This window comes from Malaya genurostris, chromosome 2, assembly GCF_030247185.1.
Source record: "Malaya genurostris strain Urasoe2022 chromosome 2, Malgen_1.1, whole genome shotgun sequence".
Taxonomy (NCBI): domain Eukaryota; kingdom Metazoa; phylum Arthropoda; class Insecta; order Diptera; family Culicidae; genus Malaya; species Malaya genurostris.
The window spans coordinates 121,090,696-121,109,636 of record NC_080571.1 but is presented as its reverse complement, the minus strand read 5'-3'; the positions used below and the strand labels follow the sequence as shown (position 1 = coordinate 121,109,636).

The following is an 18,941-nucleotide window of genomic DNA, read 5'->3' as shown; positions in this document are numbered from 1 at the left end:
AAAACTGTTCTTTCGTTTGGAATACATTGTTAATTTAAATATAAGTAACAATATTTCCATCTCGCTCCATTGGTACTATAAAGTATGGAATACGAGGTCTCAGATGAATCATTATTTGAAGATGGGGAAGAAGAACCGCAACAATGGAAAGCAACCTCTTCATCATCTTTTTCATCATAGTAGCGGAAAAGCCCCACGCATTACATTTAACACTTCGTTGGCAGACGGAATTTTGTGTGGAATCATATGAATTATGATTGAGTATGACAAGTTTCCGGCGCGTCGCCCAGAATGACGAGTGTTGCTGGGTAGCAGTACATTAGTTGTGTGATAGTAAAGATTTAGAACTTCAGTCAGACATTAAGGACTAGTTCATCTAAGCTTGAAATGTTATTTATGACTATTCAAGAGATTAGCTGAGAAATTGAAATTCTGATGCTTTAGTTCCTACCGAAAAAACGGTATTGAATCTTTATGGTCGTCAAATGGTGAGATAACTAAGTCCTCACAAGTTCCTATCTCATGCCTCCCCGTGTGTCTATGATGACATTTGGTCAATAGATCGGCGTCGACTGGGTGCTATCGCCTTCTGCGTTAGTAGCAGAATGAGAGGGTGCGAAATTGCATATAAGTTAAAGCCCATCCTAAAATTGAATTGTGTTACATTATATTATATGTAATTATTATAATTACTATTATTAAAAGAGGAATATATTTCCTGCAGTACTGCGACGAAAGAAGAGCATAACTTACACTACGACATTAACTGTTATATATTGTATAATATCATATTATTTCATATATTATCGTCTTATATTATATTACATTATATTATATTGTATTGTAGTATATTATATTTTATTGTATTATATTACAGTAAATTATATTGTACTATGCTCAATTATATCGCCAATGGGGAGGGGCAGGAAGTGCATCAGGATATCTTACAAGGGAATGACTGGATGATGGAGTGGATTGCCAACCTGAGTCACGTAGGGGAAGCTTTGTGTTTCTCCCTGAAGGTCTGAAATGAGTAAGACGCATCCTTCTAACAAACAAACCATCAGGCGGGTTTAAGCTGGTACAGCGAAATTCTTTATTATATGGCCGAATGTTCTTGCTGGAAGGTGCCGGGTCCTCAAAACCTATTTTGGCCTTTTTAACAGCAGTTATATGAAAGCTATCTGATAATCAAATTCGGATCTACTGTAAGTCTACCCGCATACATTGCACAGTGGGAAAAAGTCTATGAAAACCCGCAAAGAATTTTGTAACTCATGAACTAATTGAGATAGGTTATCAAACTAAAGCGTTTCTTATGTAAAAATGTCCAAGGAATTCAATGGAATGGTTTACAATGGCCGCACGAATCGCAATCCTGCTCGTTTTACCCCAAATATACAGCAGTTTTGGGGTTTCCTATAACATTCGCTCTGTAAGTTGAAAAGAAGTAGAGTGCGGTATGCTGGAATAGCCTACTTTCATGTAAAAAAGTCTGGAAAACCGATTGAAAGAACCCACAATGGCAGCACGAAACGTTTTGGTGGCTATTTTACCCCAATTCCTCCATTTCATGAGATCCTTACTGTAAATCGTCCTTAAATCTTGGAAAAACTTCTTGCAAGTTTGCTAAATCTAGCTTATCTTATGTAAAAAAGTCTGTAGAACCGAATGGAAGAACCTGCACTGGCCGTACGAAACGTTCTGGTAACTATTTTATCCCATTTCTCCATTTCATGATATCTTATTGTAAATCGTACTTAAATCTCGGTAAAACTTATTGGAAGTTTACTAAATCCAGCGTATCTTATGTAAAAAAGTCTGTAAAATCGAATGGAAGAACCTACACTGGCCGCCTATTTTACCGAGATTTTACCGAAATTTAAGGACGATTTACAATAAGATATCATGAAATGGAGAAATGGGGTAAAATAGTCGCCAGAACGTTTCGTGCGGCCAGTGTAGGTTCTTCCATTCGATTCTTCAGACTTTTTTACATAATATAAGCTAGATTTAGTAAACTTCCAATAAATTTTACCGAGATTTAAGGACGATTTAGATATCATGAAATAGAGGTATTGGGGTAAAATAGTCACCCTAACGTTCCGTGCGACAAGTGTAGGTTCTTCCATTCGATTCGCTAGACTTTTTTACATAATATAAGATAGTTTTCGTATGCTTTCAACATGGTTAGCTTAAGACTTAATGGTGATTTAGATGAAAATTTCACATATTGGAGGAATTGGGGTAAAATAGCCACCAAAACGTTTCGTGCGGCCAGTATAAGTTCTGGCATTCGATTCTACAGACTTTTTACATAAGATAAGATAGATTTCGTAAACTTCCAATAAGTTTTACCGAGATTTAAGGATGATTTACAATAAGATATCATGAAATGGAGTAAAATAGTTACCAGAACGTTTCGTGCGGCCAGTGCAGGTTCTTCCATTCGATTCTCCATATTTTTTTACATAAGAAAAGCTAGATTTAGCAAACTTGCAAGAAGTTTTACTAAGATTTAAGGACGATTTACAGTAAGGATCTCATGAAATGGAGAAATTGGGGTAAAATAGCCACCAAAACGTTTCGTATGTGTGGGTTCTTGGAATCGATTCTCCAGACTTTTTTTACATGAAAGTAGTCTATTCCAGCATACCGCACTCTACTTCTTTTCAAGTTACAGAGCATACACTGCATCTGAAAACACAATTGACTAGACGAAACTATGCATGCTTCGCTGTACTTAGCCACTACGGTATTCACTTACAGTCCCGTATCGACGAAAACAAATCTAAATAACAGAAAGCATGAATATGAGAATAATCAGGAAGGAGACATTCGCAATAAGAAATGCTTTACGTTTCCATTCATCTTAGTGGATGCAATTTTGTTATATGCTTTATATGTATTATTTCTGAAAAGCTAATGTCTTTGAGTTGTATAGGTAAGTTGTTCAACTGTTGGTTAATATATACACAGAAATTATTAATTTTACAGGTGACATAATTCTACAAACGATACAATTCATAACTACACTCTTAGAAAAAATGAAATTTACGCTTGACGTAAATTCAAGTATGCCGTAATTTCTTCGGTGATGACTCAATATTACATCTACTAACATGTAAACATAAATTTTGCGTCTGTATCGATGTGAGTTTCAGCTAAAACAACTGTGAAGTTAATGATATGACTTATCTTTAAATGCTTTGTATTGTGAATGTAAGTAAATCGTCTGTTCATTATTTTAGTAAGATACAAGTTTACTGATTGATTTTTCTATTGCGTATGTATTGTTATATTTCTGTAACTTTTGTGATAGTGTTGTCAGGTATGCACGTTTTGAATTTCATGTCATTTTTTTCTAAAAATGAAGAAAACTGCTCACAGGGACACAAAAATTGAGGAAATAGCCAAAACTATGCACACTCAGTATAAAAATCAGATTCTCAATCTAGCTTATCATTTATTTACCCTGTGGTGAAATTAATTTAGCCAAAATAGTTTTCTTCCACAAGAGATTTATAGCCATTTCAGCATATATTGTGTCCGACACAATTATGATATCCATTTGTAAATTTTCCGATAAGTTTCACGATGCAAAAATTTTTGTAAATCTTCCATAACTGATCGGGCACAATTGTTTTAAATGTACTCAAAGTTGTTCTACAGGGTTGCGCAAACGAACCTGACACATTTTGTTCTCCGGTTACACTGGAACCAAATAAGGGAGGGAAGAACCAAACACGGCATGGGAAAGTAGAAGAATGAAGGTCTATTTTCGTCTAGTAGTTTTCCATCATGGAGTACACATGCGGCTGCTCTTCAAATTTATCGTCGTTCTTTTTATCGTATTGTCAAGGATTTGTCGTTTCATCCATATAAGATCTTCATCACCCAGCAGTTGAAATCGGCGGATTATGGAGCTCGTTTATCGTTCGCGAACAAGATGCTCGAAATGCTAATCAATAAATCAAAAAAATATAAAAAATCTCTCACTTGTTTGGTTCCAGTGTAATCGGAGACAAAATGTGTAAAATTCCTTGCGCGCCCCTGTACAACGATTTTTTCGGTAGTATTGTGACAATAAGTTGCACAACCGGTTTTAATATGTTTTAAAATCTTTCTGAACAGAGCCAACATAAATACCAATGAACAAATAAAACTTAAACTCAAGTAAGTCACTTCTGCTACTTGAGAATCTAGATCAGTTTTGGAAAAACCAGGTATACCAGATGTCTTTTTGTGACAAAGTCTGCATGTTCAGAATTTATTACGATACGAAAAATAAATCCATAAGTTAGTCAAAATTAATACTTTTTTCGAACCTATATATATTTCATCCCTGATTTTACCTCAGAACTAAACAATCAAAGGAAGTAACAATTGAACAATTAGACAATGAGAAGGTATAAATTAGACAAAATTTTCTCACGATTCGGGTTGCATAGGAAAAGGATATAATTCTAATTTTAACCGGTTTAAAGCTGGATAAAAAGACATCAAGAACATTTCTGTTAGGATTGCAAAATGTTTAAATAAAAAACAGTTTTTCCCTCCAAAGTGTCCATCTTACAAAATATGGACAATTGAGAGGAAGCATAATTGCCTATCGCAAAAATAAATTCATCCAAATCAAAAACGTTTTTTGGTGGAAATCGACTTTGAAGGTTAAGAATTGGTTTTTTCAGGTCTAAAACTAATTTGCTTTTCATTCAAAAAATTAACTCATACAACACTTTTTGTAGGATTCGTCATTTTTAGATCATATCCATTTGAAAAAAATCGGTGAACAAATTCGACCCCTTTCAAAAGGTAGTCTTGACGATGGCGGAAACTGGAAATTCAAAGTATGCTAAGTGTTTTTTTTCTGACAAAGTCTACATTATCAGAAAGTTTCATTGAAATCTGAGAGGGTGCTACCAACTCCGATAGCGATTTGACGCAAAATGCGTCAATGAATTTGTTTGTGCAACATGTTAATTCACATTGTGTAATTTGTTCTGATCCTATCTTTTTGCTTTTCAAACACAGTCCTGATTGCAGAGCCTTGAGTCTTTTGAGCTTCGATATGTTTGTGTATATTTGAAGTGTTAAGTGAATTCAGTACAATCTGCTTGCACAATACTCACGTTGGCAACGGCAATGACCTTCGTATCTAGAACTTCGCGAACTGACCCAACCCTGCATTCTAAAACAAAGCATGGGCAGCTTGAAGCGGTGTACCAACTCACTCACTCGAAATGCCAGTTGAGTCTGCTCAGCGAATCCGATTTTCAGCCTCAAACCATTGATTTGCTCATAGGGACTGGTTGAATAGAACCGCCCGGCGGTGTTGCTGAAAAGTTGATGCCATACAATTTATGTTGCATCGTGATAACTGCCTCTCAATAAAGAGGCTATCGGTTCTCGCCAAATGCTAGCCTGTGTAAATGGAGGTTTATTCTGATCAAATACCAAAAGTATATAAGAATAGGTAAGTGAGTTGCATTACAGTGTGGCATAGGACAAGAAAAAATATGTATTTGGTGCAGAGACCAAGTACCGCGTTTTAATCAATCTTTATGTAAGAATAAGACGCACGTCGAACCACACCGATTTGAACTATGAACGGATCAGCGCCTGGTCTCAGCTATGTAGAAACTCATACAGCATAAACAAGCACACGCTTTTAAAGATCAATGCAGTTTTTCGACTTTCGCTGTTTTCAGTAACCGCTGCACTCAAATATGCGTGTGTGCAATTTCAGAAGAATGATAAATATTATTTCTCACTCTCGCACCTTCGCCCGGTTTGGAAAATTCTGCCACAGTGGGCGAGACCTAATCTATAGAATTAGTTTAGTATAAAAAGGGAATTGCTATTCGGAATAAGTATCATTAACAAAACAGCGTTGTGACAAACAGTACACACGGATTACAATAATGGCATTCAAAGTGAGTGATCGAAGCCGTACTTCTTTAATTGCTTTGATCAAAAATTAACTTTGGTTGAATTTAGTTCGCAGTTTTTGCCGCCATCGTGGCCATGGCCAACGCCGTTGCTATCGGATATCCAGCTGCATACCCAGCTGCCTATCCAGCCGTTGCCAAGGTTGCTGCTCCAGTTATTGCCAAGGCTGTCGATGACTACGATCCAAACCCACAGTACAGCTACAGCTACCACATTGCCGTAAGTACAACATAGCGCAATGACTTACTAGTTGGCTAATTAAACCGAACCTAACACACCAGGATGCCCTGACCGGAGATAACAAGGAACAACAGGAATCCCGCTCGGGAGATGTTGTCACTGGATCGTACGCTCTGGTTGAACCTGATGGCACCCGTCGTGTTGTTGAGTACACTGCTGATCCAGTCAATGGATTCAACGCTGTTGTTCACCGTGAGCCACTAGGTGTCAAGGCAGTCGCTCCAGTTGCCAAGATCGCTGCTCCTCTGGCTTATCCAGCCGTCGCCAAGGTTGCCGCTCCTCTAGGATACCCAGCTGCTCACCTCGGATATCCAGCTGCTCATCTCGGTTATCCAGCCGCTGCTCATCTCGGATACCCAGCCGCTGCTCATTTGGGATACCCAGCGTACGGCAAAGCCATCGTTGGTTAGGTTTCATGCTAGATAACCGATTCTTTGGAATTTTTCCCGAGCTTTCCTCAAAATTTTCATTCTCTTTGAAAGTCATTAGTGTAAACTCTATTTATTTATCATTTCTCACTATCAACTCATTTCTGTTTGCTATCTCATTCTGCGACTCTATCCTTCTCAAAGCTACAAACGTGAGTCTTCTAGTTATTGCAAGCTCAACTAAACGCGTGTACAAAAGGTATATGTTTGTAAATACAAGCCATTTAATTATAATTTAGTTGAACTAGTGTGCAACGAGATGCATTTAGAAGCATCTTTTTCCTTGACTGTGTGACAAAAGCAGAGTGTAAATTATGTTAGAACTAGGCAACGTGGTGCATCCGCACCATGTTAAAATATACGCAAATTTCTCTAAAAGAATCTAGAGCAGCTCTATTGAATATTCCCAGAAGTATCCACGAAAAATCCGCAAATTTCCGAAATTGATTTCTTCGATGAGTTTGATCCCGTTCGAATTAATTATAAACCCATTTTTTGGAAAATTTTCATGTTTTGAATTTTTGCTTCTTTCATGTGACTCGACTACCTGCACCTTCACTAAATTATAGTGTCTTTTTTTAATTCAAATTATCCTTACTAATTTCAATTTATGAAACAGGCAGTTTGACATGAAATCCATTCGTTGGTTGTAGGACCGGTGAAACGTATTAAACCCAAGTGGTAAATTTGCGTACCGGAGGGACGACGCACTATTTTGAACTATTCTTCAATTGTAATGGAAATGTTATAACATATAGTGTTTTTCATTATCCCGAGCTACAAAAATCATTCTTATTATTATTGATTTTAATAGTATTACCACTGTTTTCCGCCAAAAATTCCATGTGAGTAATAACCCACTTTAGAAATTTCGGGTGGGTAGTACTACCCATCATATCCACCTCTTTCTCCGGCCCTGGTTGATTATATTTTTTTCATTACAGACAAGAAACACCTTTGAAATACATTTACAGAATGTTCGTACAATAATACAATAACTTTCATTTTCTGGTCTAAATCTAATACATCATTGAGTTGCTCTATAACTATATTCTAAGAAAAAAACCTGTAATGATGCCATTCTCATATCAATCATACTATCATATATAATACTGTGGTATTCTTCAAAATAATTTTCTTCGATTCTTAAAAGAATAATCGAAATCGGTTTGGTCTACTAATAAAAATATCATTTGGATAAGATTTGAGGTAGATTTAGAATTTTTTTTTAGATTTTTCCCCATTTTCAGTGATGGTATACAATTTTTAACCCACTTTACCCTATATTTCCGGATCCGGCAGTCGGATCCGCATAAAATTCAGGAATTACGCATTGGACCACAGGACCTTTCATTTGAATCTAAGTTTGTGAAAATCGGTTCAGCCATCTCTGAGAAAAGTTAGTGCACTTATTTTAACAATTTTTTGCACATTTTACCCCATAACTCCGGAACCGGGAGTCGGATTCAAATAATATTCAGGAATTTTGTATGGGACCACAAGACCTTTCATTTGAATCTAAGTTTGTGAAAATCGGTTCAGCCATCTCCGAGAAAAGATAGTGCAAAAAACGTTACATACACACACGCACATACACACATACACACATACATTCACACATACACACACAGCCATTTTGCGTACTCGACGAACTGAATCGAATGGTATATGACACTCGGTCCTCCGGACTTCGGTTCAAAAGTCGGTTTTCACAGTTATTACTTTACCTTTCTATATGAGAAAGGCAAAAAGCCTAAGTACATTTTTAAATCGTAATTTTTTGTTCAATTGTTCCTATATAAAGCTTTCCGATTCACCAAAGCATCCCATGGACCTCAGCTATCAATTGCTTTTAGAATGGGTCGTTTTTGTTACGGAGAGCTAGAATGGGTCGTTTTTGTTACGGAGAGCTACGAATAGATTGCAGATATTTATGCAATCTGAATTTTCTACAATTTATGCAATTTATGAATACAAGAATCGAGCCTTTTTAGGTATCCAAACTCATTTAATTGGTTTTTAATATATGTTTGTAGTGCACCCGAAGTTTTCTTAAATCTATAATTTCATTTAATGTATTTATTTCACTTTGTGTATTTAACCTGAAACCTGACTACCTGTCATTATTGTAAACATTACACGTTTTTACCCCTTTTATAAAGAAAGGCTATGCAATTGCTTGCAAACTAGAATTAAACTAAAAGGTCTCATGATCCCATACAAAACTCTCGGGTTCCTATTCGGATGCGACTTCCGGTTCTGGGAATAGAGGGTGATTAGTACACAAATTTCAATTTCATAAGTGATCAGGAGAAACTGGGTAATAAATTCTCCTAATTGACATATCTTATTAGTTGATGATCAAACAAATTTACTTCGGCCATACTAGTCCCCGGTTTTTTAGATTCCGAAAGTACCGAAAATAGTGATCAAAAGTTCCGAAATAAAACTCATTTCGATTTCGTTGAGATGGATTGATTTAATTTCCCTACTTTAAAATGGAAGTTCTTCTGATGGTGGAACGGGTACAGAGTGATGGGTAAGTCGATGCCTTTCACGCTGCCCACCTGGGTTCGATTCCCAACCCCGCACATAGGGTCAGAAAACTTTTCTAGAGGTGAATGAGCACAATGTTAAAACCTCTATAATCAAAACAAAAAAAAGTTCTTCTGATTGCATAGGTTTGGCTTGCCATGTGGAATCTAAGTCTCGAAACATACTTTGTTTATAACAGTTCGGCTGAAAAGTTCGTATCGTTTAATAGAAACACACATTTTTTTGCCAAAATTCGTTTTTATTATTCAACATAATTGCCATCAGAGGCGATACAGCGATTATAGCGATCTTTCAACTTTTCGATACCATTTTTGTAGTACGATTTGTCCTTTGCCTCAAAATAGGCCTCAGTTTCAGCTCACAAAGCTTTCTCATATCCAAATATTCGTGAATAATATGTTCAACACGTTCCTTTGATATCTTTAGGGTGTCAACTATCTCGATCAACTTCACTTTACGGTCATTGAAAATCATTTTGTGGATTTTTTTCACGTTTTCATCGGTAACAGCCTCTTTTGGACGTCCACTGCGTTCATCGTCTTCGGTGCTCATATGACCAGTACGAAATTTTGCAAACCACTTACGAATTGTTGCTTCGCCCGGTGCAGAGTCTGGATAACACTCATCAAGCCATTTTTTGGTATCGGCGGCACTTTTTTTCATCGAAAAGTAGTGTTTCATCAACACACGAAATTCCTAATTTTCCATTTTTTTCACAATAACAAAAGTAGCTTCACTCAAAATGCAATATCTCACAAACTAATAATCAGACAGCTGTCAAATTTATACACGTATCTTTTGAAGGTTGGTACTAACTGAAAATGGTATGAATTTAATTCTAGTGGCGCCCTCTCATAGAAACGATTCGAACTTTTCAGCCGATCTGTTAACAGATATTGCCAACAATACTGAAAATTTTGACATAAAACTACGAGGTTTGTTCAAAAAGTACCCGGAATTCTCATTTTTCTAAAAAAATATTTATTTATTCGTCTACATCTATATGGTCCCCTTCAAAGTAATCCCCCCTAGATATAATACACTTATGCCAGCGTTTTTTCCAGTCTTCGAAACACCCCTGTTAGTCACTTTCTGTAATGCTCTGTAGCACTCTCAGCGATTCTGCCTTTATCTCTTCAAAGTGGACGATTGTGTATTTGTTTCGACATCATAACCGTACACCCATGTTTCATCACCAGTTATGACCCTTTCAAGTAAAGTTGAATCGTCGTTGACGTCGTTTAACAGCTCCTGAGCGATGGTAATGCGTTTGTTTTTTGGATCAAAATTCAGCAGTTTTGGAACGAATTTTGCTGCCACTCGTTTCATGCCCAAAACATTTGAAAAAATATGATGGCATGAGCCAACTGATATGCCAACTTCATCAGCAACTTCTCTAATAGTGATTCGGCGATCATCCATAATCATTTTTTCCACTTTTCCCACATTTTCATCGATTATTGACGTGCTGGGTCGACCGGAGTGTTCGTCGTCTTCAACGTCTTCGCGGCCATCTTGGAAACGCTTATACCACTCGTAAACACTTGTTTTTTTCATAGCAGACTCACCGTAGGCTCTCTGTAACATTTCGCACACTTGGTTACACTTTATTTCATTTTTCACGCAAAATTTAATACAAATTCTTTGACTCTTCAATTCTTCCATTGTTTAAACTAACAAAAATCGCCGAGCTCAAAAAAACACGTCTACACCAGCCGCTACAATACAGAATGTAAACAATGAATACAGCTGAAAATTTCACCATACATTAGGGACATATGTACCAACACAATAAAAAAAATTTGACCACCGGACTCTCCAGACGCGCGCAATTAAAAAATTCCGGGAACTTTTTGAACATACCTCGTATGTAGAATTCAAAAAATCAGATCTCAAAGCTTCAAATATGTGCATGAAAATTAATGCAAATTCACAAAATATTTTTATCTGTGTACTTCATTTTGGTATAATAGCTTGTTTTGCTATTATTCCGTAATTTAGAGATAATATTATTTATGTAGGTATAAAATCAACGTATTTAATAATTTTTTGTAAAATTTTCATAACTTTTAGAGAAGTTTAAGGAATTTTTAGTGAATTTAGTGTACTCGAATCTTAAGAATTAAAATCTTGAATTATGAAATGTACAATCTCAGTAACAGAAGTTATTCATCGTTTCATTTTATTGTGGCATTCATAAAAACCTTTTTTTATCCACCTAGTGGTGAAATGATGCCTTTCTCCTATTACTTATATTTTCAAAAATATCACTAGAAGATTCTGTCAAGAAATTGTTTTTTCAAGCTTGAATTAAATTAGAAACTTTCTTTGGGTATAAACTAACATAACCTTTTCAATTTTGTACACAGTTATGTCAGGTTAATGAGAATCGTCGCACTAAATGAAGGTTTGAAATTTTAAACACACTTTACTCTATAGTTTCGGAACCGGAAGTCGGATCCGGATGAAATTCAACAGCACCCTATGAAACTATAGAACATTTAATTTGAGCCTAAGTTTGTGAGAATCTGTCAAGCCATCTCTGAAAAAAATGAATGACAATACACACATACATACATACATACATACATACATACATACATACATACATACATACATACATAAATACATACATACATACATACATACATACATACATACATACATACATACATACATACATACATACATACATACATACATACATACACAGACATTGCTCAGCTCGATGAAATGTATCGAATGGTATAGGACACTACTAGGTAACTAGTCAATGTTTCAAGTGATTTCTATATGAGAAAGGCAAAAAGTATACTTTAAAATAAAAGAATCGTAATCATAATTTTGTGATAATACTAACAAGTGGGTACATGTTAAATGAAAGAGAATATCAAGGATGGTAAACAGTACACATTATTCTGTGTGCTATTGACGGTTTATCTACATATACTTTTGTTGTAATTATTTTTATTTGTTATTTCTTTTTCTTTATGTTTTCTAAAATTTCTTCTAATAAAATGGAAAGATGGTAACCTTGGCAATAATGTAAGATAATAAAAAGAAATTATTGCCAATTACATTACAATACGCTGCCTCTAAACAAAAACTTGCTGTTATTTTCAGATTGGATTAAATAATTTCTTCATTTCGTTGCACTTTAATTTCTTATCATTTTCATATTCACCTAACGATTTCTATTTGCTTCCTTTCGTGAAGAATAAACTGTGGGAAGAGCGATCCAACACTCCTGAAGAAGCTGTTGAAGCGTTCAAAAACCATGTCTTGGGTGTTCGTCAAGAAGAGTGGAAAAAATATGAAAATGGATTCAAGCGTATGCAAAAGTATATTGATCATCATCAATATTTTGAAAAACAATAAAACCATTTTCGATCAAATATAATATAGTTCATTTTTGGGCAAAATACATAAGAGCATTATACAAAAATTAGTTGAATTAAGTTTAAATGTCAAAAGTGTATTGTTTTCCCGATTGAACGCAGGTAATAGAAAAAACCACAAACAGCAAAATTTTAAACTTTACTATATTTAAATTAAATGTTTCATCCATCATTTCACTTAGTATTTTTTTTCGAGTGCATAAAATTTAATTTCCTTGACTTTAGGTAGAATGTTGCTACCACTGTCTTCAAAATTATTCAACAAATTTCAAAAAAATGTGAGCAATTTCCTTACTGTAAATATCAAGCTCTTTCTACAGAAGAGCAAAGTGTGAAACATGGAATCGGTATGTCAAAACTATTACATTAATATGCTGAATCTGTTTTCTGACACAATTGTATATTAATCAACGGTATTCTATTGTAGATTCTACTGTCTTGTACTAAGATGGCACAACGATCTATCTGGTGAGCAAAAATGGGTGAGACCGATCATTCTGGGTTGGGTCAATACCGCTCACAATTGGCAGCCAGAAGTTCAGTACGCGTGGGGAAACGTTCGGTGATTAATTTAGCTTTTTCAACAAAAAATCCTATACATGACACAAGCGTACAGGTAGGAGTAACTGGAGCAAAAAGCGTTAACGCAACGCGAGACATTTTCATGTGTCCAAAGTGTGACCATTAGAACTATTATATATGTTTACATTTACTCTTGTGGCTGCTAGTTGCTCATATGTCCCGTCAAGAATGAGCATATGGACTTTCCTTACTGCGCCCAAACGCTATCATTCAGGCCATACTCGACAGCCGCATTTAGTCGCCAACGGTTTATCAGATTTGTGTGATATTTTATTTATATGTTTCATTCAATGAGTATCAATATACATTGTAGCTGTAAAGTACATGCACCGCGTTCAAGATCTATAACCATAGTTGGAAGTTTTGCAATATAAAAAGGAACGCAAAATTCGACAAACTGTGCAATCGTTCCAAGTATTCCGCCGAGAACACACACAATGACTCTGACAGTAAGAAAGCGTAGTTGTCTAATAGAACATTGTAATATATCCTTTTGAATATTTAGATTGTGATCCTAGCTGCCACACTGGCCGCAGCAAATGCAGTAGCCATTGGATATCCCGCTCCGCTTCCGGCATTGCGACCATACCCGGCGTTAGCAAAGGTAGCTGCTCCCATCGTAGGGGACTACGATCCTAATCCTCAATACAGTTATAGTTATGCAGTTGCGGTAAGTAATTTAGAATTTGAGAAAGTTCAACTTTCAGCACTGTATTGCTTTTTCGACTACGCAATTAGGATGCTGTTACTGGTGATAACAAAAGCCAACAGGAATCACGCTCCGGTGACGTCGTGACTGGTTCATATGCTTTGATTGAACCCGATGGTACTCGACGCGTTGTGGAATATACTGCGGATCCTGTTAATGGTTTCAACGCCGTTGTTCACCGTGGACCAGTCGCAGCTAAGGTGATAGCTCCTGTGGCCAAAATTGCGTCACCTTACGCGTATCCAGCAGCACTAGGCTTGGGACATGTAGCTCATCCCCTTGCGCATCCATTGATCGGTTAGAGCTTAATAACTGTTTTTTTATACTCCTGGTTTTCAATCCCAATTCTGTTTCAACAATTACAAATAACACTCAAAGTGAATAAATACAAATATGAATTCTGAATCTTGTTGTTTACTTTACTATTTCACAACTGGTTTGTTCCGTTCGCTTCGAATGACAATTTTTCGTCGATTTTATATTAGAGAGCAAGATCTTTTCTGTCTTTTCTCGAATGCAACTCGAATGAATAACGGCAGTGATCAACCTATTAGTAGCATGTATCATGTTTACACGCTATGTTAAGTTGTTCTCGGCGACAGCTCATATTTATAAACAGAAAGGTGACTAAAATATGTTTTGAAGCTGTCGAATAATTAATCTATATTCCTATTGATCCACATAAAATATGGAAACAAGTAATGAAAAAAGTATTTTGTATAGTTAAATAATAATACCACTACACTCTACACAAATCTTTAACTATAAGACCAATGTTGTTTTTCATTGATTTCACTCGCTCGGTGCTTGTTTTGTTTTTCAGAATTGATCGATGAAACGGTTTTGTAAAATTTTCCCTGTTATTTGTTCATTCCTGCAGGTATTGATTTGCTTACTGCTCGGAACAGGAAACCAGTGGAAAAAGTTGCCCGCCAATTGCCCCGAAAGAGATCATTCGTTACGATGGCTAAGTATCACGAACTAAAATTCGAACTGCAACCGCATCCACCATGTTTACCAGATGTATCCCCCAGCGAGTACTTTCTGTTTTAAGATTTCAAATAAGAAGCTTGCTGAAAAGAAATATGCATCGAACGATGCGGTCATCGCAGACACTGAAGCGATTTTGAGAACAAGAGAAATCATGGTATAAAAGTAGTGTAGAGTTGTTGGAACAATTGGTTTGCTCCTCTTCAAGGAGAATAAATTGAATGAATAAAGGCTAAATTTGGATAAAAAGTGTCAAACCAGGAGATTTCTTGCTCGACGTATTACAGTCTGGACCAAAAGAAGGAGGTGCGGATAATTCAAAAGTAATTATTTCAGTTATTTTATACAGTACGATGAATTGGAAAGATTCCGACGCAATCCATTAATAGACATCACTGTCTATTCACCACCTGTGAGAATGACCTGAAACCCCCGAGGCATACTTCTGATATGGTCTTCAGCGTGGACAAAAAGCTACGAAAAAATGTGCCTCCTAATTGTTTTGCTAATATCATTATCGGAGGTCACCAGAGAGTCAAAATACACGAATTCTTCATTCACCTCGACATATCCGCAATCTTTAGATGTTCGCGATGGAGTGCGTTGTTGTATCTTCTTTCGTTCGACCGACCGAGTTTAGTTTCAAGTTTTTGTCAGCACTCAATACTCCGCGTTGAAGTGTAAAAACCTGTTTTAATCCACCTAGTGGTGTAATGATGCCTTTCTCATCTATAATATTGTGGTGTTCTATTCAAAAAATTTCTCTTCGATTTTTGAAAGAAACCAAGGGATTGTTTGTGCATTTACTAGTATAACATAGAGAAGGAAACAGTTCTCTGATAGGTTAGGCCATCCATTAGAAGTCGGATCCACATGAAATTCAGGAATTCCGTATGGGACCGTGATTCCTTTCATTTGAATCTGAGTTTGTGGAAATCGGTCAAACCATCATTTTGGTATACATGACCACTATTTCCGGTGCTTCCGGAACCGGAGACCGGGAACTAGGATAGCCGGAATCGGTTTGTTTAGTTGCCTACTAATAATGATTATCGATTTGTGTTGCTTTGAAACCAGTTTAGATTTTTTTTTACGTTTTTTGTATCGCCGGTTTAGGTGACGGTGTACAATATTGAACACACTTTACCCTTTAACTCCGGAACCGGAAGTTGGATTCGGATGAAATTCAGGAATTCCGTATGGGACCGTAAGACCTTTCATTTGAATCTAAGTTTCGAAAATCGGTTCAGCTATCTCCGAGAAAACTTAGTGAGATTATTTGACACATTGCTCAGTTCGATGAACTGGATCGAATGGTATATGACACTTTGCCCTCCAGACCAATTTTTACTAGTCGGTTTTTCAAGTGATTGCATAACCTATATGAGAAAGGCAAAAAGAGAAATATCAATATCAATATGGATCACTTCTGCGATTCACGAGGGAGATCACAGTAGCATTGCAGTGGAAAAAAGTGTTACTAATACACTACAAGTTTTTTTATTCACATATGACAGCTTTTCCAATCAGTACACTGAATCAAACAACCCCAAATATATGAAACATTTCTCCATATCCCTGTACGGAAAAACTGTAAATACGGCTCAAAATACAATCTTCTACTAGTTCAAGAGAGAATACATTGTTAAATCAGAAATCCCTTTTGATATACGTGGTGTTCGGTTGCCGGCACCCCACTGTAACTTTTGACAGAAAGCAGATAGCGTCATTCCGACAAATGTCATGTGTGTGTGTGTAATAGCAGAACGTTCTTTTTGTGCCGAATACCAAAGCAAACAGCCGCATGTACTTTTTGCTGCGCTTAAAACAAATTTTAATTGCGTGAAAATCATCACAAAAGTTTTTTCTGACTTTTATTATAGTATCATATATTGAAGAACATCAATCGAAAAGGTGAATAGATTGAAAATTTATGTGGTGAAATAGATCTATTTCGTGATTTTATACCGGATGCTAACAAAATTTTCGCAACCAAGGTTTTTTATTCGTAATTATCAATTGTCTACCAATTTCGGTTACCGGCACCACATATTTTTCGATTAATTTGAAGATCATAGCAGCGAAGAGACAAGTTGCTGTTGAGACAAAGTAAGCTAAAGTTCTGGCAAAACATCTCGCTACTCATACAGTAGATGCTCCGGCTAAGAAAAAACGTGGAAGACCATATCAACACCAATAGCGCCACCATCCCAATTATCGGCCCAGAGAGCCAAGGCAAAGTCACCATCAGACAATGAAGACTTTTGTCCAAATCTCCTCCGAAACGAATAAATTCCGTTTTTTTCTTTGAATAATGGCAGTCTTTACTTAAATTTTTCCATTTTTAGTGAAATTTGGTGCCGGTTATCGAACATCTTTTTTGAAATGGCCAAAATTTATCACTTTACTTAATTGTTGATAAAGTTTTCTCAATCAAACTAATCAACTTAGTTACTTAATCAATTGTTAGCTAGGGATTTTAGCATTGATGTATATATGTCCACATAATGTGCACTTATGTTAGTTAGACGTTATAAGCTTTGAATAAAATGGTGCCGGTAACCGAACACTTTCATATAGGGGAGATGAATTTTGTTTTGAATCTATGTAAAACTCTAAATGTTAACGCAAAACGAAAGGAATTCATCGTAATGCTAATTCCAGAATTTCTCCAACATTTCCAAAGAAAGTATTTTCATTTCTTGATTTTAGAAATAAATCCACTTATTCAGGTTCATAATGACGATGATGTCCAATTGCAGTGGTATAAATACACTATATCAGGTCGTTTCATTTTCAGAAAAGATAATCACCACTTTTGAATGTGAAAACAATAAGCTTAATTCTAAGTCTGCACAGAACTTTGAACGCTTTGTTATTTTGATTGTAGTATTGTTCATAGGCATTCATTCCATCAGAGAAAAACAACACTGAAAATATAGAATAGTTCCCACATCTAAGTGGGTATCATGTTCAATTAGTTTTGACATTTCAGATTTCAGGTGCATACTAAACGCAAAACAATATTAAAATAGTAATCTTTCCCGCCGCGAGATGGAGTAACTGTGATGTCTTTTTCGATTTGCATTGGATTCCCAGGATATATTTGGAAATACTCAGGAGATAAGCAGATTCCAATGAATTGGACATGTAGCAGGAATATTGAAGTCTCTGATGCAGAGTTGTTATAATATGTAACTTTTACACACACACACACACATATATATATATATATATATATATATATATATATATATATATATATATATATATATATATATATATATATATATATATATATATATATATATATATGTGTGTGTGTGTGTGAAATTTGCACGCAGAAATAAACAAATTAATCTTAACACTAATTCCGGAATTTTACCAACCTTTCCAAATTAAGTATTACAATTTCTTGATTTGAACAATAATTCCCTTTTTCTTTTTCTTATGCTTACTGTATTGCACTTATCATACTATTTAATAACATTTTTTTAATGCTAAACAAACTTTCTATGGGAATGGGTATAGTTTGATGGGTAAGTCGATGCCTTTCACGCAGCCAGTCTTGGTTCGATTCCTACCCCCAACCCTGAGGGCCCGAAAGTTTTTCTGGTCCGAAGAGGCGAATTCACAGCAAGGGTCAGATCGCTTAGTATATGCCGTTTTAATTCATAGACAATTTATAAAAAAATATCATAAAATTTGACAAGAATCGATAATTTTTGAAAACCATGCAAATATTTTACATACCTTAGATATGATATATATGGGGGGTGGATGTAGTAAGTGCCTTTAAAAAGGGGATGTAACGGCATAACTCCGAAACTACTGAACGGATTGCTATCACACTTTGCATGGACGCTTTTTGATCTTCAGAGGTAATTGTAAGGGTATTTTATGGGGGAGGAAGCGTAACAAGTATCCTTAACAGGGGTCATGAAAAAATTTTATTTAATTTGACGAGAATCGATACTTTTTGAAGACCATAGGTACTTTTTGCGCAACTTAGATATGATTATAAGGGTATTCATGTGGAGTTAATGTAGTACGTCCCTCTGAAAAGGGGATGTAACGTATGGAACG

The 18,941-nt window shown here is 35.9% G+C and overlaps 3 protein-coding genes across 4 annotated transcripts in view; 2 read left to right on the top strand and 1 right to left on the bottom strand.

Annotated features, from left to right (window-relative positions):
• LOC131432212 (neurobeachin-like protein 1) overlaps window positions 1–18,941 on the bottom strand; it is a 191,964-nt gene that overhangs the window by 74,244 nt on the left and 98,779 nt on the right. The window lies entirely within an intron of this gene.
• LOC131432215 (larval cuticle protein A2B-like) lies at window positions 5,865–7,001 on the top strand. The gene is made up of 3 exons (XM_058598351.1): window positions 5,865–5,936; window positions 6,001–6,171; window positions 6,234–7,001. The coding sequence occupies exons 1-3, from the start codon at window positions 5,925–5,927 to the stop codon at window positions 6,600–6,602; spliced, it is 552 nt and encodes a 183-aa protein (XP_058454334.1). The 5' UTR covers window positions 5,865–5,924; the 3' UTR covers window positions 6,603–7,001.
• LOC131432217 (larval cuticle protein A2B-like) lies at window positions 13,542–14,270 on the top strand. Its single transcript, XM_058598353.1, has 3 exons — window positions 13,542–13,605; window positions 13,662–13,826; window positions 13,895–14,270. Exons 1-3 carry the CDS (start codon window positions 13,594–13,596, stop codon window positions 14,165–14,167), a joined length of 450 nt encoding a protein of 149 aa, XP_058454336.1. The 5' UTR covers window positions 13,542–13,593; the 3' UTR covers window positions 14,168–14,270.

Excerpts from the sequence above, each read along its gene's own strand:
- LOC131432217 (XM_058598353.1), top strand. Across the intron at positions 13,827-13,894 it reads GTTATAGTTATGCAGTTGCG|GATGCTGTTACTGGTGATAA; the intron begins GTAAGTAATTTA and ends CTACGCAATTAG.
- LOC131432215 (XM_058598351.1), top strand. Across the intron at positions 6,172-6,233 it reads GCTACAGCTACCACATTGCC|GATGCCCTGACCGGAGATAA; the intron begins GTAAGTACAACA and ends CTAACACACCAG.